Source organism: Chanodichthys erythropterus, chromosome 9, assembly GCF_024489055.1.
Source record: "Chanodichthys erythropterus isolate Z2021 chromosome 9, ASM2448905v1, whole genome shotgun sequence".
In the NCBI taxonomy this organism is placed as follows: domain Eukaryota; kingdom Metazoa; phylum Chordata; class Actinopteri; order Cypriniformes; family Xenocyprididae; genus Chanodichthys; species Chanodichthys erythropterus.
The window spans coordinates 12,576,344-12,602,377 of record NC_090229.1 but is presented as its reverse complement, the minus strand read 5'-3'; the positions used below and the strand labels follow the sequence as shown (position 1 = coordinate 12,602,377).

Sequence of the window (26,034 nt, the reverse complement as noted above, 5' to 3'; positions counted from 1 at the left end):
GCCCGTTCGACTTATGGTTTTGTGGTCCAGGGTTTTATATATATATATATATATATTATACATACATATACAGTACAGTCCAAAAGTTTGGAACCACTAAGATTTTTAATGTTTTTAAAAGAAGTTTCATCTGCTCACCAAGGCTACATTTATTTAATTAAAAATACAGTAAAAACAGTAATATTGTGAAATATTATTACATTTTAAAATAACTGTTTTCTATTTGAATATATTTCACAAAGTAATTTATTCCTGTGATGGCAAAGCTGAATTTTCAGCATCATTACTCCAGTCGTCAGTGTCACATGATCCTTCAGAAATCATTCTAATATGCTGATCTGCTGCTCAAGAAACATTTAATGTGTACAATTGTACAAAATATTTGTGTACAATATTTTTTTTCAGGATTATTTGATGAATAGAAAGTTCAAAAGAACAGTGTTTATCTGAAATCTAATCTTTTGTAACATTATAAATGTCTTTACTGCCACTTTTGATTGATTTAATGCAGCCTTGCTGAATAAAAGTATTAATTTCTTTAATTTCTTTTCAAAAAAATAAAAAATAAAAATTCTTACTGACCCCAAACTTTTGAACGGTAGTGTATAATGCTACAGAAGCTTTGTATTTCAGATAAATGCTGTTATTTTGAACTTTCTATTCATCAAGGAATCCTGAAAAAAAAAAAAAAGTACACAACTGTTTTCAACATTGATAATAATCATAAATGTTTATTGAGCAGCAAATCAGCATATTAGAATGATTTCTGAAGGATCATGTGACACTGAAGACTGGAGTAATGATGCTGAAAATTCAGCTTTGCATCACAGGAATAAATTACTTTGTCAAATATATTTAAATAGTACACAGGTATTTTAAATTGTAATAATATTTCACAATATTACATTTTTTTACTGTATTTTTAATTAAATAAATGTAGCCTTGGTGAGCAGATGAAACGTCTTTTAAAAACATTAAAAATCTTAGTGGTTCCAGACTTTTGGACTGCACTGTATATAATATAATATAATATAATATAATATAATATAATATAATATAATATAATATAATATAATATAATATAATATAATATAATATAATATAATATAATATAATATAATATAATAAATATATTTTCTGAGAGCCACAAGACCGTTGTACCACCTGACTGCTGCAGATTAATTTAGGCATTAATAGTGTTGCCATAGAAACGCATAATACCCAGTCCGAGGAACGTCACGTGGAATTACGGTAATTACGACATTGCCATGAATGCAGAATAATGCTCGCTGTAAATTCAGCTTTGCCATCACTGGATTAGATTACATTATTTTTATTTATTTTTTTATATCACAAATTATTTTAAAATATATTGAAATCAGTGATTTCACAGTATTATTGACACTTCTTTTAAAAACGCATTATAAAATCTTAACGACCCCAAACTTTTGAAATTTTATAGTATATACATCAAAATGGCCAGACATCAGACAATTAATAGATTGGTCTATCACTAGCAAGCATCACTCACATTTCTAGGAAATGTAGTTGTTATAGAATTGTTTGCTGAATTTAACCTGCATGACCTAAAGGTGACGATACAGACAGTGGGATAAGTGAAAACACCTCTAATGTATTCCAACCCCACATCCCCCATCTATTCCCTCCTCCCACTCTTCCTGACGTTCAGAAAACCATCTGCTCATGTGCAGCTCTGACACACTGACTCACGTACAGCCTCTCTTTTCTCACAAATACAAGCTCAGGCAGCAGATGCAGAGATGGTGCTGGAGGGAGATGCTGTCCATGCTGTTCCAGGCGGCTGGCTGTCTGTACCAGCCGTCGCCACTGTCATTAAATACTCATGTCTGTGCTGGTCTTTCAGGGAGAAGAGCACGGTGGAACAGGACATCAAAGAGAGGGAGGAAACTATACGACAGAGGACCAGCGAAGTCCAGGTATGAATTATTTTAAAATTAAACTGAAATGTGGTGTTTTTATTTGACTGGTGATGCTGACCTGACATATACATTCAGATATTTATTCACATAGCTTGAATATAGCTTGATAATTCACAGTGTACTGAAATATATATATATTTTTTTATTTAATTTTTAATCTTTTTTTTAATATATTAATTGTTTACAGACTGCTGGCTGCATTTAAAATATTTATCCTTTTTTAAATTTATTTTATTTTGAATCATTTTATTAGTTGTTTAAAGATATCTGACTGCATTCAAATTATTTAGATTTTTTTTTTTTAATTTTATTTTGAATCATTTTATATTAGTTATTTAAAGGCAGCTGGTTGCATTAAAGTTATTTCTGTGTTTTATTTAAAATAATTGTTATATTAGTTGTTTAAAAACAGCTGGCTCTATTAAAGTCATTTCTATATTGACTGTTTCATACATCATCATGTCTAGATTTTACTGACCACTTCTTGGATCAATAAAGGGCCAGAAAAAGGAGAGCAGGAGCCAGCTGTTTTTCAAAAGCTCCCTGTCTGTCTGTTCTGTCCTCCCTATCATCTGTCTGTCCTCTCTGCTCATCGTGGATCGGTTCTCTCCTCACTGTCTGTCAGCAGAGTTGAAAGAAGTTCAAGGCCTATATATCTGCACTGGCTTCCTGACTCATAAATTTGATGTTTTTCATTTCCATCGAGATCTAAGCTGCCTCTCTCTCTCTCTCTCTCTCTCTCTCTCTCTCTCGCGCTCTCTCTCTCGCTCTCTCTCTCTCTCTCTCTCGCTCTCTCTCGCTCTCTCCCACGGTGTGATAATTCAATTTCCTGTGTATGTATCTGAAAATAAGCTGTTTTTGTAGACTGGAAGATGCTGCAGGCTGCTGAATTAGATTCCAGGTACAGGTCCAGGATAGTCTTTTAATATGCGGTCATTCATTAAGAGAATGAAGCATGCCAGCACTAGTGTTAAAATGCATTGACAGATGGATGCCTAATGAGCTGGAAAAACAATTATGTGTGTGTAAGCATACAGGAAGAGAAGACAGCCTGATATGTGTGTGCATATGGATACTAGATGGCATATTGATATCACAGCTGGTCCAGCTCTCCTTTCCTGTCATCAAACAAGGCCACTTATCCTGCTGTTTTCTTTTCTTTTTTGGATCTGAATACATTACCTGTATAAAGAACAATTAAAATGGTTCTCACTCTTGAATTACTACAGTCTTCAGAGGGCAGTTCAATTAATGTCCATTAAACAAAAGAACGCCCATATGGTACATAAGTCTCTCCATGTCGTCCTCTCTGAAAAAAAAGTACAAATAAATCATTTCACCTATGCAAAAGTCCAACATTAAGAGAATTAAAAATCAATATTGTAAGCTATCAGAGGCAATGAGGGCCTCTCACAAATTATGAATGTAATCAATATTTGTTTAGGGTCTTTATAGATTAGCCTTGAAACGCATGGTGCTGGTAGGCTGCTCAAGGTGCTGAATAATTAAATAAGAATGTGTGCTGAGTTTTAGTATGAAGCTCTGCTGTGTTTAAACCCTGGTATGATGAATAGATTCTATTTCAGGGGCTGTCAGCTCCCAGCTCAGCCTCTGATTGGACGAGGAGACATTTGTGCGTTAGACTTGTGAAGGTTTCCTCCTTCACCCTGAGCAGTTACTCGGTTCTGCTGCTGTAGACCTGTTATTTTTAGGACCCAATCATTCACTGTCGCCCAGTGTTCTCATAGCACCTAAAGGTGAAAGACAGTGGAAATGACAGTTGTCTTTTCATCCTTTCATCCATCTTTTATTTCCTTTCAGATGTGATTCCTTTATTATACTTGACATCTTTATGTGCCTTTCACCTTTGTCCAGTATTTAACCTTTTCTTTTGTACAGTCAGATATACTGTGTTTTATTGTAGATTGTTCTAGAGTATTCATTATAGAATGTTCTGCCTCAGATTACCTGCCAGCCATTTATTGACAATATTGCTCATTTAAGTAGCACAATTTGATGAAAATCAGCAGTTTCAATTTAATTGGCTGGCTCTCTACCCATTCTTTGTTAAAAATATGTATACTCATTTACTGATTCTGTTGTATCATAAACTGCTCATTTTGATTACTTTATTAAATATCAAAAAGAATACTTGCAGTACCATTCAAAGGTCTGGGACCAGTATGTTTTTTTTTATTATTATTATTATTATTCACAAGCATTTCATTATTTTGATCAAAAGTGACAGTAAAGATATTTATAATGCTACAAAAGATTTCTATTTCAAATAAATACCATTCTTTTGAGTTTTCTATTCATCAAAGAATCCTAAAAAAAAGTATCACTGTTTCCACCAAAATAATAAGCAGCGCAACTGTTTTCAACATTGATAATAATGTATTTTGAGCACCAAATCAGCATAGAACAATTTCTGAAGGATTATTTGACACTGAAGACTGGAGTAATGGTGGCTGGAATTTATTCACAGGAATAAATCACAAAAATATAATCACAGGAATAAATGATGTTTTAAGCAATAAGGTATGAGAGGCTGTGCTGTATCATGAAATAAGTCACAGCCGACGGGGTTGCAACGCCATACATAACATGGAACGTACATTATACATGCATAACATGGAACACCAACTATATAAATAATAATATATATACATATACATGCACAGTCAAGTCAAGTCAAGTCAAATTTATTTATATAGCGCTTTTACAATTGGTAATTGTTTCAAAGCAGCTTTACATATTAGAAGCACAGAAAAAAAAGGGAAGTGGTTAAAACTGTACAAACAAGCGTGGTAATATGTAACATATACAAGATGGTGCTACATTAAGCCAATGTCGGCTGACTTCCAGGGGTGGAAAAAACCCCCTAGGAGAAAAACCCAGCGTGCTAGCACTGGGAAAAAAAGTCCTAGGAGGGAAAAAACCCCTTGGAAGATATATATATGTAAATGTATATGGAGATCAAAATCTGAATTGTACATTTTTATTATAGAGATTAAAAATCGATTATATATAAATATATGTAAGCGGATACGGGGATCCTGGGCTACGTTGTAGTCAGGTCCAGACGCAGGTTCTCCATCTGACCTGGATACGGCCTGGATCCAGCACCCGGCAAACCTCAGGATAAGCAGAGAGACAGATATTAGCGTAGATGCCATTCTTGTTCTGATGTACAGGTATATCTAGTGTTATAGGAAATGTTCTCGGTTCCGGCCGACCTAATTATTGCAGCGTAACAATCCTTTAACGGATTTGAAAAATGTTAATGTATTGATAATGTGTTATGTGTATGCAAGAGCAAAGAGATGTGTTTTTAGTCTAGATTTAAACTGACAGAGTGTGTCTGCTTCCCGAACAATGCTAGGAAGATTGTTCCAGAGTTTAGGTGCTAAATAGGAAAATGATCTGCCGCCTTCAGTTGATTTTGATATTCTGGGTATTATCACAGCATCAATGCAACTTTAATGAAGTAAATTCTTACTAAAAGCTTTCCTTCCGCCAGAAAAAAATAGTCCCTGACTGCGAACAGCAACAGAAGTTACATTATTACGCCATTAGATGGTGGCAAAGTAATGTCTTTATGAGTGTGTCAGTCAATAGCGAAGACTTTTACATTGAAAAGACTGAACTGTTGTGAACACAGAACAAGGCGCAACTGACAAATGCTTTGATTAGCGACTATCAGTCACGGGAATCCCATAACTGTTAAAAAGACAAGATAATACATCGGACATTTAAACAGATTTTTTATTATGAATATAGGACTGACCTGAAGGAAAATGCTAAACCTGAATGCAGGCTATACACTTGCTCACTCGATCTTTTTCTCACAACACTCTTCTAAATAATACAGTAAGCTTCAATGAACAATATAAATTGAGAACATACAGTTTACATTGCTAAGAGTGGTTGCTAAGGGTGTTGTGTAGTGATGCACAGAACCGTTGGGTGAAGCGGCCATTGCCATCTTTTATTGTGAATAAAACACAGTATATTAAAACATATAGTGTTTTTTATTGTAGCAATATTTCACAATATTGCTGTTTTTACTTTGTTTTTGATCAAATAAATGCAGCATTGGTGAACATAAGAAACTTACCGACAGGTAGTGTATTTTTTTTCAAGCCAATTGAAGTTATAAACCTTACTAAAATAAACAAATAATATACTCATTTTGTATATGATTTATATATTCTGCTTTACTTTCTGAGATATGTCAGCTATTTGCTGACCAACACTTCTCTACAATTACAAGATTTGTTTTTGTCCCAAACTGGTCTATTATTGTGGTACAAACTATTTTAGATAAACCCACCCCTAAACAGCAGGAAAACAAAACAAATTGGTTGGTTGCTTAACATGTTGTTCAGATCTTCCTGTTTAAGTGGGCAGTTCTTCACCAGAATAAGCTGCGTTGTGTTCCAGATGGCACCCTCAGGCCTCTCTTACCCCTTTTACATGGGCACAGTTTCGGTGCGGGTTCCCGGCCCTTGTCCGTTCTTGAACGTTTTGTGCATTTCCACTGCAGAAATGGGGGTTGCGACTTGCGAGACAGACTGCTTTCTGTTCCTAACTTCTTTCTTTCCCTTTCAGTTTTTACAAGGATCAGAATTTAATTTGTTGTTTTGTATAATGTTCTTTTTCACTTCTGTGAGGAAAGTGGAACAGCTGTTGAGAAATGAAAGTTGCTGTGTTATTGTGAGGTGTCATTCCTTTGTTCGAGGATGAGATGATTTTATCAGAGTGAAGCTATTGTTTCCTTTGAGCACATAATTGCTGTGTCTCATTGCATTTTTGTTTTACTTTGACTTTTCTGACTGGTGTGATTATTATAACTGGTTTACACAGTATCTCTTTATCTTCTTCCACCTTAGTGCTTTTTATCTTTTATTTTAAGAGCTGCATGAGCTCTTTGCCCTGTTGTTAGTGTTAATGAACTCCAGTTTATTATTAGGCCGATAAAGACCTCTCAACACAAACTCTCTCTCTTTCTCTCAGGACCTGCAGGAGGAGGTTCAGAAGGGGTCAGAGGAACTGAGCCGCCTCCAGGCAGAGCGACAGGAGGTGCAGGAGAAGCTGGAGAGGCTGGATGAGCAAAAACGCGCTCTAGAGGATCAGCTCAGACTCATTCAGCAACAATGCAGCCAGGAAAGCCAACTGGTATGAGATAGACACAGCAAGAGAGAAATGAAGCCTGTGTATTAAACTAGCAATATCAGCATGTGTATTGTGGGTAACATCAGCCCAAAAAATATGTGCTGATGCACATTTCAAAAATCCACTGAATATATTACATCATCTGGGCATCTTTGAATACTATTTTGAATGAGTTGCACACACTAATCCTAATCTCACATGCTATTTTGCATGTGTTTTCATATGTTTGTAATGTATGTGACCGGTGAAAGGAAGAGAGAGGGAGACAGAAGGGCAGAAATCACATCCTTTCAGTTGCATTCTCAGTGCAGATCATTTAAAAGGCTCAAGTAAACTGATCTCAGATCATTTCTTTTGCTCTCTGTCCTTTCTCATCTGTGTGTGTGTCTCCAGATCCAGTCATTGCAGGCGGAGCACTCCGAGCAGGAGCAGAGAATCGGTGACTATGAGGATGAGTTGACCAGAGCCCGTGAAGAACTGCTCCATCTGCAGGAAGAGACGCGTCAACTGGGAGATAAAGTTCAATCTGCTCGTGCTCAGCTCTGCCCCCTAGAGGATGCTGTTAAAGAATCCCACACACATATTGCTCAGGTTAGTTAGCTTTTTATCTGTTTCTTTGTTACTTTTACTAATGCAGATCTGCATTAACTGGTTCTGGGAACTGGAAATCGTTTTTTATATAAATAGATATACACATTATACCCTGCTTTTTCTCTCTTTAGTAAAATAAAACAATGTGTTGTTGAGTAAGTGATTTTTGCCTGAATTAAAAGATTAGTTCACACTGAAATGAAAATTACCCAAGCTTTACTCACCCTCAAGCCATCCTAGGTGTATATGACTTTCTTTTTTGTGATGAACATAATCGCAGAAATATTAATAAATATCCTGGCACATCCAAGCTTTATAATGGCAGTGGGTGAGGATCAATGAGTATGAGGCTATGAGCTAAAGAAATTGCTTCCATCCACATCCATCCATCATAAATATGTACTCCACACGGCTCCAGAGGGTTAATAAAGGCCTTCTGAAAAGAAGCCATGCGGTTGTGTAAAAAAAATCCATATGTAACAAGTTATGAAGTAAAATATCTTGCTTTTGCTCAAGCCGCATTCCGTATTCAACATAGGCAGAAAGTGTAAAAAAAAAAAAAAAAAATGTTCACAAAGCTTACGCTGCGTCTTACGCCTTTCAGCTTACGGAAAAAGTGTAACTGACATGATGCCAGATTACACTTTCTTCATAACATCAATACGGAAGGCGGTCTAGCGGAAGCTGCATATTTTACTTCATTACTTTTTCGTCAAATGCATCGCTTCGCTTCAGAAGGCCTTTATTAACCCCCCGGAGCCGCGTGGAGCACATATTTATGACGGATGGATGTGGATTGAGACACTTTCTTCAACTCCTACTCATTGATCCCTATCACTGCCATTATAAAGCTAGGATGCGTCAGGATATTTATTAATATTTCTGCTATTATGTTCATCAGAAAGAAGAAAGTCATATACACCTAGGATGGCTTGAGGGTGAATAAAACCTGGGCTAATTTTTATTTCAAAGTGAACTAATCCTTTAAAAGGGGTGTTTCCATTTTGTATAACTGGCACTAATTAAAGATACTGATGATCAATAAAAAATTAAAATGAATGATGATGTTTATTATTATTTTTATTAGTGAAACTCAGAGGACAGAGTCCATGATAAAGAAGAGGAGCAGCAATAATAAATAATATTATAATAGTGCACTAATTTGTGGGGATATTTTTGCATTGGCTTCAAACATGGCTCATTCTATTGAAATTTAGAACTGGAAATATGTTTTATAAACATTTCTGTTCATTTTCATTGCAAATCCAGTGACATAAAAAAAAAAAAAACTGTGAGCATTATCTTTTCTTTTATCATCCACTGCCCACATTTCTTACAGCTGAAAGTTTTCTGCTTTCTCTTGCTAAACGTTTTCTGCTCTTTCACTCTCTTTTTTCTTTTTTACATCTTTTGTATTCCATGTATTCAATTTTGTTGTTTTTATTTCCATTTATTTTCTTTTATTTACACACTATATTAATGTGCCATTTACCGTAGGAGCAGGAGCGACTGGCCGAGCTTAAAACGGAGGAAAGAGAAGTGACTGCACGGCTTACCTGGAAAATCCTGGAGGAACCAGTGCTCGTTAATGGAACAGCGCCCTCTCTTGAGCAGCCAGAGCAACTACAGTGGCCTCTACCTACTGCACAGCCACCAGAGAAACCTAAAGTCCAGCAAGAAGAGGAGCAGTTATCCATTGATGAGCCGCAGGAGCTCAGAGTCACGGAGGAGCAGCTCGGGTCAGAGGCAGAGGAGCCGTCCACCAGTCCAGAGGAGCAAGAGCCTCAACCTGACTTTTATAGCTGTGACTTTTATAACAGTGGATTCTCCACCGCCAGCTCCACTGCTGTGGCTTGGCCCCAGGGGAATACGGTCAGAAACCACTTCCTTTTTACTGCTTTTTTATAATGTCACATTACATTTACAAATAGGTTTTCATGCATGCATTTCTTTTTATGCCACTCTGATTTCAGGAAAGCACAACAGAAGCTAACCCAGAACCGGAGATAGAGAAAGAGGAAGAGAAGGAAAAGGCAGATGAGCTGCCTGCCACCAGCACCCCAAAGGTTGAATGATTATGACATATCTTAATTGTTGACCATTTCCATTGCTTATTATTTTTATATTAATAGATGTTAATTATTATTAAATATTCCTTCACGTTAACATTTCGCTCATTTATAATGTCAATTAGAACAGAATGTTTTTTTGTTATTGTGAATATGCATATTTTATTATTTCATTGTAATAATAATAAAGTTTATGCTAATGGATTTGTGATATGTAGGCAGAGACTGTGGAACAAGAGAAGGAAGCTGCCCAGCCAGTCACAGCACCACCCACTAACCCGCCTAGCGGTCCTGGCCTTGACTTCTTTCACTCTGACCCTTTTATTGACGGTAGGATGTGCACACAAAATAAAAATCTGAAAAATTGTTTCTAATAAAATGTGTGTGTATATATATGTATATGACAATAATAACTTAATAATAATAGTAATAATAACATTTATTGTTCTTGTAATAAGTGACTGCAAGTAAACATATATAAAACTCCTTTTTGCAGGTGATCTATTCACTGAAGACCCTTTCTCAAAAGTTGACATTTCAGGTGAGTATTTTCTTACTAACTTACAATGTGTTGGCAAAATCTATTCACAAGTCCATTTTGACATAAAATGTTGTTTTGATCTTCAGATCCTTTTGGCGGGGACCCTTTTAAAGGCACAGACCCATTTGCGGCAGACAACTTCTTCAAGCAGTCTTCCGTTGGTTTCCCATCGGGAGATCCATTTAGCTCATCTGACCCATTCAGCACTACCACAGGGCCAAAAGAGCCTGATCCGTTCACATCCACGACCAGCAATGCAGTCACTCCAGACCCATTTGCCTCTAGTAGTGGTAACATCCAAGATACAGATCCGTTCGGATCCAAAATGGATGCCCTGGCAGACTCTGATCCCTTCAGCTCGACTGGCACAGGACACGATCCGTTTGGAGGATCTGATATTCCTGCAGTGAGTGCTGTTAAGACAAACTCTCTGTAAAATCTCCTTAAAGACCAATTCACACTGCACCAACAGATTCTGACCAACAGCAACGGACAGTTCTTCGGGTTTTGTCAAATCAGTGTGTTATCCCTGTCAGCGTCTTTTGGCATTGGTCGGCACTTGTTTTCATCGATTGAATGTGTTTAATCAACGTTTGTCAGATCATGGAATGTCTGAGAAGTGGCATACTGTAATCTGGTGATTGTTCACGTTGGTTGGCGTCTGTCGATGCAGTATGAATTGGCCTTAAAATGTGTTCAGTTACAGTACTTGCATTCTTTATAGCTTCTGTCACACTTGATTTGTGATTGCTTTTCTGAGATTTTGTTTTATAAAACTGACTGCCAGTAAAATCTGCTGGGTGCATTTTGAATGACTTATGATACCTAATTTATGGTGGTACAAACCCAAAAGAAAGCTTTAGATTTTCCCCACATTAGTAACAGTGGTTAGTACAGTGTTTGTTTTGGAATGTCTCAGAATTAGCATGAGTTGAAGGACTGGCTGAATTTGATGTTAAACTTTGTTTTCTTCTTCTTTCTCCTTTTAGAGAGATGGACCAGCAGCAGCCAACGATCCCTTTGCACCAGGAGGAACTACGGTCGTCTCTAACTCAGACCCAGGTACATCACGCATTACTGTAGGGCTGGGTTAACTATTAATTTCTTGATTTTTAATCTATCTTCATTCTGATAAACGGATATTAATTCTTAAATCCCAAGATTGATATTTTATTTTTTTGAATATTTTATTTTAGAGTTTTTTTCCAAAAATAAACACAGAACAGACAACCAACACTGTCTCGGACCACAGACACAAAATAAATAAATAAATAAATAAATACACATACACACATACATACAAAAATTTAAATAAATAAAATGAAAATAATAAAAAATAAAATAAATAAATAAAATAATAATATTAAAATATTAATAATAAATGTTTAGTTCAGTAGCCAGAAATACTACAATGAAAACCTGCTAAACAGTCAGTCTAGGTCCCCAGCATTAGCCTGAGAGGAGCCACTAGGGGCTGATTGAGCAGTTGACTTGTCCAAATGGTCCAGAAATAAACCCCAAACAGCAGAAAATTTTTCAGTGGAATTAGTTCTCAAGAATCTGAGTCTTTCCATTTGTATAAGAGAGATCATATCTGTAATCCAAGTTCGAAAGGAAGGGGGTGAGGGTGACTTCCAGTTCTTCAGCACAAGTCTCTTAGCCACAATCATACCCAGGGTTAGAGATTGCTGTATTGCCCCCGGGAGGCAGGAGGTGCGCTGTGAAATTGCAAGTTCTGCGTCAGGTGGAAGAGGCCTATTGTAAGCCTTAGAATACCAGTCAAATATGCTTGACCAAAATCCAGACAATAAGGGGCAAAACCAGAGAGCATGAAAAGTTGTATCCTTTGCCACCTTGCACCGGTCACACATTGGAGAAACAGAGGGGAACATTTTATGCAGTTTGCTCTTAGTATAATGCAAACGGTGAACAACCTTGAATTGGATCAGTTGGTGTCTGCTGTTTACTGAGCAGACCTTTATCATAGCCTGACACTTATCCCACACATCATCAGAAAGTTCAACTCCCAGGTCTTCCTCCCAGGCTACTTTAAATCTCTCAGTAGGAGCTGCAACAAATAAGCTTTCGAATAAACAAACAAATTTGGAAATAAGATGTCTAGAGTCAGGAGGGTTCAGGAAAACATCAAAAAACACATGTTTTTCAGGAAGTTGTTCGAAATTACAAATTTTTGACTTTACATAATGCCTAATTTGTAGATAACGAAAGAAGTGTGCATGAGGCAAATCAAATTTCTCTCTTAACTGACTAAAAGATGCAAACCTTCCCTCAACGTAAAGGTCCCTGATGGACTCTAAGCCCTTCTCCCTCCAGACAAAATAAGTTCTATCAGTCCAGGGGGGTAAAAAAGAATGATTATAACAAATTGTTGTATAAACAGAAGTCTCTGGCAGGGACAAGAATTTTTTTCACCTGATTTAAAATTCTAACTGAATTTTTTAACACAAAGCTTAACTTATTCATCGCTGAAGGCCTTTCAAACTTAGAAAACAGCATGGCCGCTAAGGAAGTGCCAACAGCCAGGTTAGTCTCCATTTGTACCCACAAGGGTGTAAAATTAGCCGGTGCCCCCTTCACCCAGTACATTAAAGCCCTAATATTGGCAGCCCAATAATAATGCTTGAATACTGGCATACCCAGACCGCCTACAGACTTGGGTTTCTGCAGATGCATTTTAGAGATTCTGTGTGTCTTATAGTTCCAAACATAAGAAAGGATTATAGAGTCCAGTTCCTTGAAGAAAGCAGAAGTAAGAAAAACGGGGAGATTCTGACAAAGATATAGGAATCTGGGAAGAGAAACCATTTTTATTGAATTTATACGCCCAATCATAGATAAAGGTAGAATTTTCCAACTTCCTATACTGTTTTTAAGTTTTGAAAGAAACTCAGCAAAATTCAACTTAAATAATAATTTTGAATCTTTAGGGATCGTCAAGCCAAGATACACAAAGTGATCCCTGGTTATCTTAAATGGAATATTCTCCAAAAACCCAGATCTGTAAGCATCAGAAAGAGGCATAAAGTTACTCTTTGACAAATTAATTGTATACCCTGATAGTTTCCCAAAAGAAATCATTAAATCTAAGAGAATGGGAACTGATCTTTCAGAATTCTGCAAATACAGTATTACATCGTCTGCATACAGACTAATAAGAACTTTCTTGCCTCCCACTTTGAGACCTGTGATACCAGTATGACGCCTTATACTTAGGGCAAGAGGTTCTATCGCAATGGCAAAAAGGGCAGGTGAAAGGGGGCACCCCTGTTGCACTGAGCGTTGTAAAGGAAACTCAAGCGACCTGTCTGCGTTAGTTAAAACTGAACACTTTGGTCTGGCATATATTATTTTGACCCATGACACAAATGTCTCGCCAAACCCGAACTTTTGCAGTGATCTAAACATGTAAGGCCACTCAACCTGGTCAAAAGCTTTCTGAGCATCCAAGGACAGAATTGCTGCTCCGTTGACTTTCGAGTGATCAGCATAAATTGTATTGAGGAAGCGACGCACATTAAAGAAAGAGAATCTGCCAGGGATAAACCCGGTCTGGTCAGGATGAATGATGGAGGGTAAATGTTTGTTAAGCCGAATAGCCAAAGCTTTAGTAATTACTTTCCTATCAAAATTCTGAAGCGCAATTGGTCTATAGCTAGCCGGGTCGGTTTCATCTTTATTTTTCTTTAAAATGAGAGATATATTCGCTTCGTACAATGTATTAGGTAAAACGTTGTCTTTTTTAGAATTAATTATCATTCTGAGGAGGTGTGGGGCGAGAATATCAGAAAATCTTTTAAAAAATTCTGAACTAAATCCATCTGGCCCTGCTGCCTTCCCAGTTGGAAATGACTTTATGGTGGAGACTATCTCCTCCAAAGTAAAATCAGAGTCAAGGTCAGCCCTAGCGACGTCACCAAGTTTAGGCAATTCAAGAGAGTCAAAAAAATTTGTTAAATCAGAATGAGTGGCTGTACTGTTGGAAGTATAGAGTTCACTATAGAAATCTTTAAAACAGGCATTAATGTCCTTGGGGTTAGTTAACAGTGTGCCATCCTTAGATTTGATACAGTAAATTGACCTGGAAGCTTGAGCTCCTTTGAGTTGTTGCGCCAAGAGCTTATCAGGCTTATCCCCCGTTTCGAAATGCCTCTGCCTCATTTTCAAAAAAAGCTTGTTTATTTGACCACCAAGAATGCAGCTATACTCATACTTAAGCTTCATTATCTTATTGTAGTCGTTAGATGATTTTGACACCTGATACGCCAGTTCAAGGGTAGGGAGAACACTTTGTATCTCTAAAAGTCTTTTTTCTCTTTCTTTCTTGGCAGCAGATTCGTAAGAAATAATATGTCCACGCATAACCGCCTTCAATGTCTCCCAAAGTGTAGAATCCGACACCTCACCATTGTCGTTAAACTCCAGAAACTCTTTCAACTTGACGGTAATGTATTCTATGAATTTATTGTCAGTGAGCAGAGATGGATTGAAACGCCAGGAATAAGACCGCTTAGGGAGAGATAGGTCAATGGACATAGTAAGGGGACTGTGATCGGAGATCAAAATGCTGTGGTACTTGGTATCAATAACATGCGAAATTAACTGAGAATCAACCAAAAAATAATCTATTCTACTATAAGATTTGTGGACATGAGAATAGTAAGAATAATCTCTGTCTACAGGGTGCTGAATTCTCCAAATATCAACTAAATTTCTGCAATTAAGCAAATTATTTAAAACTTGCACTGATGCAATTCCAGGGGGTGGACGAGTGGACAATCTGTCTAAATAAGGGTCTAGATAACAATTTAAGTCTCCCCCGATTATTATATTAGAATTATTACCATCAGGAAGTAAGTCAAAAACCTTTTTGTAAAAATTAGGATCATCAGTGTTTGGACCGTAGATATTTAAGAAAGTCAATGGGAAAGAATTTATGGTACCGGAAACAATGATGTATCTGCCGTAAGGATCAGTAATCATAGAGGAGAATTGGAATGGAATATTTTTCCGAAAGAGAATGGCCACACCACGAGCGTGAGAAGTGAATGGCGATTGATAAACTTGAGATATCCAACTGCAACGCAATCTATGCTGCTCAGTAGCTTTAATATGGGTCTCCTGTAAAAAAATCACATCCGCAGATAATGATTTAAGGTGCCTAAATACTTTTTCTCTCTTTATAGCATGTCCTAGCCCCTTAACATTCCAAGAGACTAATGTCACATTCCTACCCCCAGTTAGTACTCTACCAGAAGACCTCTGCATATGGAAAAAGAAAAAAGGTTATTAGAATGGACGTACAATTTTGCTAGCATACATTGATTAGTAGCATGAAACTGAACAAAACAGTGAAAGATAAAAACAAGTGAGAAAATAACAAATAAGAAAATGACAAACCGGTCCGAGACAACAGGAACAACAACCCCCAACCAATCCCACCCTCCGTTGTGTCTACCTGAACCAGACACAAAACTCCCAATTCCATCCAAAAAGGAGCTGCCGGGCATTAACAAAAAAAAGACTACTTCAAGGAAAACAGAACCCCTCCCCGTGGCTTTAAATGTTTGAACGGACAACTTATCACCGTCAAAGGAAAAAAAATAAAAATAAAATAGAGAAACATAATTGAAGAAAGAAATGATACGGTCAGAAAGTAACTAATAAAGTGAAAGCAAAATAAACAAATAAAAAATAAATAAAATCAGACCATTCTGTGATCTTGATTAAGTCTCAGTGAACTATGTATTAATAGTAACTACACGCCAGAAGCTGTAGTTCTACTGAGTCCCAAGGATACGTATGCACGTCAGCAGCGAGGTAAGATAAGTTCGAACGGATTTGAGTTTACTCTCCTGAGCTCCCACCGCACCTCTCTGCGAATCGCGCTGCCTCCGTTGGATCCTCAAAGACTGTAGGTGCCTCCGCTCCGTGTTGATGGATTTGCAATCTAGCGGGGTACCGCAGCGTGAACTTGATCCCCTTTTTGCGCAAGCTTTGCATCACATCCCGAAAGGCATTTCTTTGAGACATCACCTCATTGGTATAATCGGGAAAAATAAGGACCCGTTTACCCTTATATTCGAGTGGTTGCATTCTCCCGCGACGCAAAATTAACTCCTTCTCTTGAAAGTGGTGAATGCGCGCCAGGATGGTGCGCGGCTTCTCACCAACGGCCGGCTTCGGCTGAAGAGAACGATGCGCTCGATCCACTTTGACCGGGCGAGGAAAATGCTCTTCCCCGAGCAGTTGGGGAATCAGCCTGGAGACAAATTCAGTGGGTTTACCCTCCTCCTCGTCCTCTTGTATTCCCACGATCTTAATATTATGTCTTCTTGACCGAGCTTCTAAATCCAACACTTTAGCACGGAGCTGACTATTTTGTTTAGACAGCTCTGAGTACCTGGGTAGGGTTGCACCAGCCGTTCGTAAGTTCTTTCTTAAATTGGAACGTAAAGTCCACACTAGTGGCTTAGTAACTACTAGCTAGTTTGTAACTAACGCTGTACTTTGTTCGGTTGCACCATTTGTTCTTAAGGCAGAACGTAGCTAGTAGCTCGTAAGGTCTCCGTAAAGTAATGCGTAGTCGCATAATATGACGTTTACCTTCAGTTATCCTTCAAATACATGAGCAGAAGTTGTTGAAATTCCGTGAATTTCAGTTTATCCTTCATTCTGACTTATTTTGCCTCACGTAGCTAACAGTAAAAATAAGTTCCCATTAAATATAATAGCCTACTAGCTACTTAATCATAAATGTTTTTATATGTAAATAACATTCAGAAACTGTATTTGAAACGAAATTAATAAGGATCAGTAAATAAATACTGAAACAACAACAAAAACATAAGAAATTACATTTATTGATTATGACTGATTTTATTTGACATGCACAACACGGAGTGATAGGACAGATGCACACAGCGGTGCGCTGTTTAACGGGTTCGCGTTGAAGAGTGTCTAACAAAGTAATCTTTTCACATGATGTTCTCTCTCTTAAAATTTAAGAGAGTGTAAATGTCAGCAGCATCATATATGTGTAAAGAATGAAGTCTGACTGAACTGCATCAATAAGCTCTTGTTTTACCTGACAGTCTGCTATTTTATTCCAACCGTTACTCTTGATAGGAGGCTTCCGTAAATATTTAGTGTATACGTAGAGTTACGCTTCAACTAAGTTTAATGGTGCAACACAAAAATATTTAGTAGTGCGTAAATTGTAACTTAGTGCCCATTTACGTCAAAACTAGTCTACGTTGTAACTTGCGCACAGCTGGTGCAACTGGCCCAACTCTTGGATCCGTGCCTCAAAGTCGTTCGTGGCTTGTTCTTGATTAGCCACACGGGCCTGTAGCTCGGCCTGCGACGTCACAAGCTTCTGGAAATTGAGTTCAAAAGCATCAAAGCGGGCGTTAACCCCCTGCAAGATTGACTCGGACATTTCTTTACATATCTCTTTGCACATAGCATAAGCAGTGTCCGGTAATTTTTCAGACTTGTCAGGCGAGCTAGCTTTAGCATTAGCTCCGGATACTTGGTCATCAGTGTTCCTAACTTTGTTGGAGGCACTCGGCTTCGGCATTTTTTAGTCGAGACAAAAGTTCACACTAAATACATAAAGTAAACACACTATGATGGCCTAAAACTAACTAAAACACGGTGAAATAATAAATTGTCGAGGCCTTGGAGAGGAGCCCTGGCAAAACGCGTCTATACCTCAGACATGCGCACTAGCGCGCCCCCCAAGATTGATATTTTAGTCTGTTTTCTTTTGATGTACGAACAAAACTTCATTAAACATTATTATTAAATCTCAGCTTACAAATTCTTTGAATTTTATCATCATGAAAATCAAACAATAAATATTGTTTTGAGCTCTTTAATGTGGTGTTAAAGATCGCTGTAGCCTCTTCTTTATTGAAAGTAACGGGCATAGCACAAAATAAACATGGTACATGAGTACAAGGTACATCAGATGGTATGATGGTATGTTGAAAGAAACGGAAAAACGTCAATAACGTGTCATGTCTCATGTAATCGCTCAGTGTTTCAACCACAGAAAAATGTCAGTAAAACAGTGTCACATAATGTTTACCTCAGGAAAGCAATAGTGCTTGAGAGGAACATTTTTAATAAATATATGCACTATATTACATAATATAAACATTCATTATATTTTTACTTATACTGTTAGTGATGTCTTCATTATTTAAATGTTTAAATAAATCTGCCATAAAAACATTTTTTTTATGACAACCACCATTTAAATGTTTATATTTTAACAACAAATTACAGTAGAAACATAATTATGTCATTAGAAAGTTGATATAAAAACTGCTTTATGTGCAATTTTAATATTTGTATGCAATAATAAATAATAGTTGAATTTAATAGTTTGGAATCTGTTATTCATTTTAACCTTTAAATATTATAGTAATGTATAATATAACAGGGTTCCCTATATAGTTTTAACCATTAGTAAAGAAAAAAAAACCCTGATGTACTGTATTTAAATGAATCAATATTGAATCAAATCAAGATCAAATCATTCAACAGCTAATTGATTTGTGAAATCTGTTAATAGATCACGGAGTCGTTTTGTATTGAATCCCTTAAAATAAATTAATCAACCGTTTACATTGATTTTAATTTTTTGGATCCGTTTTGCTCCAGTTTGTATCTGCCTACATTGGTTTTATTCTGCTCATAAACTATCAAAAAGTATTCAAAATATCTGTTTTATATATTCTGACTTGCACTATTTGTGAACCTTACTTTGTTTCAGATCCCTTTGCCGCAGTATTTGGCAATGAGACTTTTGGAGAAGGTTTTGCAGACTTTAGCAGCTTAGCAAAGGTAAGGATTTTTACGTAAACAGAGGCCCAGTATTACAGCTCTATTACCAATCAGTTCACCCACATGATTTAAATCAAGTTATATATGGGTTGCAGCTGATAAGTTCCCCCTTGCCTTTCAGTCTAATGGCAGTGATCCATTCGACTCGAGTACAAACAAGAATGTATTTAAGGAGGACACTCAGTCAGATGTACCTCCCGCATTACCGCCCAAAACCGGAACACCAACCAGACCTCCACCTCCACCCCCAGGTGAGCTGGTTCCTGTTCTGTGTGTTTTACCAGAATGAACCTCAGATGATTTTCTTTTATGTCAACTCTGTCATCCGTATCTGAGTGCTGTGTTGTCTGTTTGTGTGTCTGTGTCCTTGAAGGTAAGCGGTCCAACATCCATCGATCGGAGTCGTCCGAGTCATTTCAGAGGCGTGGTCTGTTCAAGGCGCAGGGTTCTGGAGAGTTCTCCTCCCTCCCCGCTAAAGACTCGGTACCAGACCCCTTCGCCCCTTCCTCACCCAACCAAGCCCCAAGTGACCCCAACCGATTCGCCAGCTTTGATAAAGTGAGCTCCTCCCCCTCCTGATCCCCAGTAGTGAACCCTGACTTTTCACCTCCGCCATGCAACAGCCTTGACCTCTCGACCCCTCACAGCCCTAATCATTTGGTTTTACAGGAAAGAAATGCTCGTAATCCAGTATTTCGACAACTCTGCTTTACCATCTGTTTGTGAAAAGCTACAAAACCTTGTCATTTTTATGTAATGTTTCTTTTTCTTTTTTTTTTTTTTTTTTGTAAATATAGATGAGCTTCTAATGAAATTATTTATCTACTCTTAATAGTGAAACTGAATCCAGGCTTATGCTTCTACTAAAAATCCCAGTGTTAAAAACGTATTCTGTTAAACTAATTTACAAAATGAATGTATTTAAATGTTGAAATCTAAGTATTTATGACATTGCAATATTCTAACATCATGCGAAAGTTCTCACTGGCTGTGGATGGAGAGGCGGGGCTGCTTGCTATCGGCTGTTTTCAATTTACCCCTCATGTTCTTTTGTCATGTTCTCCACCATTGGTTGAGGCTTGATTCCATCTTGCACGTCCATTGCCCTGCCATACCTTGGTTCACTGATTTGCCTTGCCTTACCTTGCATTGCACGAACTAATCACTGTCTACCTGTCTTACTGGGCTGTTCCTTCCCATTCATTGATTTTTGAATTGATGATTGAACACTTCCTGGTTCCATCTACATCCCACGTTTCTCTGCACCATCTTTTTTTTAAAGAAGATATACAGTCTGTTTTGATTATATACAGACAATTTGCTAAATAAAATAATCAGCTAGGCTGCTGACAGTACTTGTTGGCTCCTTTCTGTATTATTATTTTTTTTTTAATTAAAAAATTAAAGAGCTTGTCTTCTCAGATTTTCCCCACTGTGAGCTTTCTTTATCAGATGATGCATCAAATAAATTAAGCTTTATGATGGCATTTCTCTGATATTTTAAAACAACTCTTTACAAATGAAGAGAAATTGAGAGGGACATCTTGATATTAGTTGTGTCGTCATGTTCTGGTGTTCTGTGTGTTGAAATGCTTACTAGCTAATAGTTGTGATGACATCTCTCCATCCATGGTTGTCCACACCTTCACATCTGTGTGAAATACTTGCATGTTCAGCATGATGGGCTATATATGAGCAATCCAGGCTTTCCACACATGAGTACATCAGACTCACACAAAATCTGTCAAAAAAATCATTCTAGTTTAGTATCTAAACAGCTCAAAAATTAAAGTTTAGTAACAGATCATTTTTTTATATGAAGTCTCATGTGTCAGTAAGCCGACGTTTTATGGCTTTATGGATTGCATCATGGCACATGTCTTGTATCTCCCATCCTCCTGTGTCAGTAGCTGTACCACTTTACCACTGTTTGTTTTCTCCCTTAATTTTTCCACATTAAGTATTTTTTGTTTTGTAATCATGATAATGTTTTGGAAGTCACCAGACATTTAGTGAGACAATCTTTGGATTTGTGAATGTGCAGTTCTAGATGGTTGTCCCTAATTTGATGGTTGATGTTGACATTGACCAACCAAAGCTTTAAAGGAATAGTTAACACAATAATAAGCATTTTTGGAAAAAAGAGAAAATATTATAAATAATTATTTTAAATTAAAATCAAATAGATTTTTATGCTGATAGTAATTAATGACAGAGTTCCCTTTTTTTGGGGGGGTGAACTATTCCTTTAAGTAGATTAACTGAGAGAGATCTCATTTGTACATTTACATAAAACTGTTTTATGTAATCTTTAACTTCTATATGTTATAGAATTAATTTAAACTTACTAGTCTTTAAAGGCACAATATGTAAGATTTTTGGATTGAAATATCCAGAAACCACTTGAACAATGTTACATATTTTGTTGACTTGTGTACTTGCATTATCCAAAATATTTCCAATAATGTTTAAATCCAGACAAATCAGCTGTTTTAAGCAGTGTAATGTCCCATGTCATTGCGTCACATGATTGATTATCCACGTTACCCTCAATTTTCGGTTCTACTTCCATAGAAACCATAGAAACAGCAAAGACACTTTAATATATTATGTTTTATTAGACAGGTGAGCAACTGCTTGGATACATTTATCGACAGAAAACTACTCGTTATATAGCTCAACACGGTTAGTCTTATTGTTTGAATGTCTTGTTTTCTTGATTTACCACAAATTATTTTATACAAAATATTTGTGCCCAAAAAGTAAAACACTTTAAGAATTAATAAATTCTTCAAATAAAGTGACCTGTATGAGTAATAATTCAGCACTTATTAAAATTAATGTGAATTTAAGTGATCAAACGTAACTAAGAAATTTGAAGGAAGGAGGTGAACATTAAAGGGGTAGTTCACCCAAAAATGAAAATTTGATGTTTATCTTCTTCCCCCCAGCGCATCCAAGATGTAGGTGACTTTGTTTCTTCAGTAGAACACAAATTATGATTTTTAACTCCAACTGTTGCCATCTGTCAGCCGTATAATGTGGGTCAATGGGAGCTTGTTTTATAAGAGTAAATAAAACATGCACAGACAAATCCCAATTAAACCCTGCAGCTCATGACAACACATTGATGTCCTAAGACACGAAACGATCGGTTTGTGTGAGAAACCGAACAGTATTTATATAATTTTTACCTCTAATACACCACTATGTCCAACTGCGTTCAGCACTCGGTTAGTGAGGTCTGATCGCGCTCTGACAGCAGCAGTGATGTCTAGCACTCATTGAAATATAAGCGTGAGACATTACCGCAGGGTTTTATTTGGATTTGTCTAAGCAAGTTTTATTTACTCTTATAAAAGAAGTTCCCATTGACCCAAATTATACGGCTGACAGACGGCAACTGTTGGAGTTCTACTGAAGAAACAAAATCACCTACATCTTGGATACCCTGGGGGTAAGCAGATAAACATCAAATTTTCATTTTTTGGGTGAACTATCCCTTTAACTGTAACTTTAATTGTAAAATATGCATAAACAACAAAACGAAAAGGAGCGTCAGCGGCCAACTGTGGCATATAAGCATAATAAAAACAGCAAAATAAAACGTCCCAGGCTCTCGGCCCCACCCTGCTTCATAACACTGTAATGTTAATAAAACTTTTAATACATTAGCTCATCAATGAACATGATTTCTGCTGTCTAATTGCTTTCCATCAGATGTGGAGGTAAAGACTCCCATGATTCCATGCTCATTCATGGCGTCATCAAGCTACGCTTTTGTTATTATTTTGAATAAGCGACCTCTAACGGCAAAAATTGCATACTGTGCCTTTAACTCCAGTCTTTGAACATTCAAAGTTGGTACATTTAGAAAAGCCACTATCTGTAATACATGCATGACCCCTCTTTTTTAGGTTGTTAGATTAGATTGCTAAAATTGAGAAATATTACATCAAGCAGGTGCAAATTGACAGTGTGTCTGATGGGGTTATGGTGTGTGTGTGTGTGTGTGTGTGTGTGTGTATGTGTGTGTGGAGCAGTACCCCACGGAGGAGGACATGATAGAGTGGGCGAAGCGGGAGAGTGAGAGAGAAGAGAGGGAGCGTGTGGCTCGTCTGACCCAGCAGGAGCAGGAGGATCTGGAGCTGGCGATAGCCCTCAGCAAATCCGAGCTGTCCTGACCCAAGCTGGATGCAATGCCACATTAACAAGGAATAAAGGAGGAAGAGCTGGAATTAGCAGAATCCTTCCACCGCCATCTCCAGCCACTTGATAATCATCTAGGATTCCAGCTCCTTCTGAATGTTCTCCCGGTGTCCAGTTGGCTGGATAATGTATGAAGGCCAAGTCAAGATGGAGGAAAAGGTAACAGACTTATTGCAGCCTTTATGGCTTGAAAGCTTTGGTGTGACTCCCTTTTGTTTTTAAATAACCTCAAATCAAGAGACCTCCAGTAATCTACCGCTTTCGATTGTGACTGCTCAAAATCCATGTGACATCAATAGCACATGTACTGAATAACATTTTTTTCTTTTTTAAGACCTGATGTCCAGTTCAATATAATTGAACAAGTGTTTCTGAACAAATCTCTCCCCAATTATTTGAAGTTTAGAATGATTATTATAAGGTTACTAATGCAGTGAATGTATTTAGTTCTGTGATGTTGGAGTGTTTCGAGATTCATTTGCATCCTTTTTTGGGCAATATTAACACATTAATTTCAAGTTTACAAGCAGCCGAACCGGCCGGCTTCATTCGCTTTTCAAAGTTTCAGCAATAGTTCTCTGACACAAGAGGTTTTTATTGTGGGCATGCCTGTCCACTCTCAGGAACATATCCCACAAGCCATAAAACCTCATAACTGCGAACTGGTCTGTGGATTTCAGTTGTAAAAGAGGCTGAGGTGCTTGGTAACGTTATCAGCTTACATAAACCACTACTGGAACTGAATTTCTACCCTACTAAAAGAGAACGCTGATGAAATTTAGAAAAAAAAAAACGTGCAACCGCCATTTTATCTTTATAATCTTACAGTACAGCATTTATACTTTACTCTGACTCATTCTGTTTTTTTGAAGAATCAAAATCTTGACAAACTACTAAGAGTTGTTATTTGACATTGCAAATTTATAAATAGCTGTTATAAATAATAAAAATGTACATATTTGTGAATTATTTGCCAGTAATCTTGTACTACAGTGCATTCATATCCTAATACATATTCTATTTTATCAACAAACAACAAAAAAACAATGTAGAATATAGAAAGTATGCTTAATAAAGATATAAAAATGTCCCTTCTTTCTTAATCCTAATGACAAGTGCTTAAGCAATATGATCAAATATGTTTTAAAAAATAACGTGGCACAAAAAGTAAAGCAAATATTTATCTGCGTTCCAGAATGATAAATTTAAGCCATGTTAAACCAGGCTGTAATATCTTTTCTAGTGCCTATCTGTTCAGCCTTACCTTGGCGAGAGAAAATCCAAGTCGATAATTTGATCCTTTGTTAATAGTTTCATAGCATTAATCTTCTCAAAAGCACCCTTAATGCTCCATTGCAATGATTCCAGTGTCAATTAGGATAAAGGAACCATTAGCATGTGGAGTTGATGTCCTTTTATTTATCTTGCACAACATTCAGTCACTGCCATATTTCTCTCTGGGGATCAATAGTGCCCAGTTGGTCACATATTCATATGCACAAATTGGCTTTACAGTCAGTGAATTTAAACTTAGTACCAATGCGATTATCAATACATTTGCAACATGTCATAGCCATTTCAGTTGTCTGAATGTAGTTTCACCAGAAGGTGGACCCACTGAGACTTTTCAGCACACTGCCTCGAAAGACGAGAACCTGCTCTCAAGGTTCAGTCTCACAGGCTTAGTTGGATTCTGGATTCTACAATAGATGCGCTTTGTGAAGACGTTTTTTCACACAGACTTTATATATGAAAGCATCTGAAATGGAAGAATGTGCTCCTTTTTGAATGCTTTTTTTTTCTTTCTCCATTATTGCTCTTTGTCTTTTGCTTCAGGAATCTAGCTTGGCTTTGGGCACGGAAATATGTGGCGGAAGTGAAAATGATAGAAGGGAACGGCAAACTTTGTGTCTTATCTGGCTTTAAAAACACAGCATTAAAAACACATTCACACTCCTCATTTCAAGCTGATGTTTGTCCTTCTGGCTGCTGCTTATGTATTATCGGCCCTCCGTATTGGTAAACGTTATCTTATGCTCTGTCTATTGTTGATCATGTATGTATGTATGTATGTATGTATGTATGTATGTATAAGCTTTGTGTGCCTCTAAAAGAAAACCACTTATATATTGGCCACTGACTGCCTTTTAAGAACAGGCTAATTGTATTTTATTTTTTTAACGTCCCTTTATTGGAGGCAGTTGTTTAAATATGTTAAGTAACATGTAATTAAAACAAAATAAATATTAAACTATTAAAAATAAATGATCGTTCTTCTTTTTCTATTATCAGTGTGTGTCTGTTTGCAAGGAACTTTGTTGGGTTTTTTCTTTGTTTTCCAGTATGTTGTATTTACATCAGTCATGAACAATTATGGTGGCTGGTGTTATTTATGGGAAGAACATTCACATTTAAGAAAACGTTTGATTGGAAGAAAGTATATAGTGTGGGATAAGTCATCAATATATATATATATATTTTTTTTCTTCAGAAAAAAGTAAATGTTAGGTGTGTCTGTTAAAGGTTTGTATTTTTGTCTGCTTTTAAGAGTGTATTATGGCTAGGTATAAGGGTGCTTGTTATTTTTTACATTTATATTTTTAGTATGAAT

General features: G+C 37.0%; 1 protein-coding gene across 2 annotated transcripts in view; it reads left to right on the top strand.

Moving 5' to 3' along the window:
* eps15 (epidermal growth factor receptor pathway substrate 15) overlaps window positions 1–25,662 on the top strand; it is a 36,836-nt gene extending 11,174 nt beyond the window's left edge. Inside the window, exons 13-25 of one of the 2 annotated variants that reach the window (XM_067394598.1) lie at window positions 1,886–1,958; window positions 6,981–7,142; window positions 7,533–7,730; window positions 9,234–9,602; window positions 9,704–9,796; window positions 10,018–10,129; window positions 10,296–10,340; window positions 10,427–10,746; window positions 11,330–11,402; window positions 19,144–19,214; window positions 19,336–19,465; window positions 19,588–19,772; window positions 23,258–25,662. In XM_067394598.1, the coding sequence (XP_067250699.1) occupies window positions 1,886–1,958; window positions 6,981–7,142; window positions 7,533–7,730; window positions 9,234–9,602; window positions 9,704–9,796; window positions 10,018–10,129; window positions 10,296–10,340; window positions 10,427–10,746; window positions 11,330–11,402; window positions 19,144–19,214; window positions 19,336–19,465; window positions 19,588–19,772; window positions 23,258–23,398 (1,972 nt within the window). In that variant the 3' untranslated portion in view covers window positions 23,399–25,662. Of the gene's footprint in view, window positions 1–1,885; window positions 1,959–6,980; window positions 7,143–7,532; window positions 7,731–9,227; window positions 9,603–9,703; window positions 9,797–10,017; window positions 10,130–10,295; window positions 10,341–10,426; window positions 10,747–11,329; window positions 11,403–19,143; window positions 19,215–19,335; window positions 19,466–19,587; window positions 19,773–23,257 lie in introns of both variants that reach the window. The other variant, XM_067394597.1, reaches the window with a different exon arrangement.
* The last annotated feature ends 372 nt before the right edge of the window (window positions 25,663–26,034 follow it).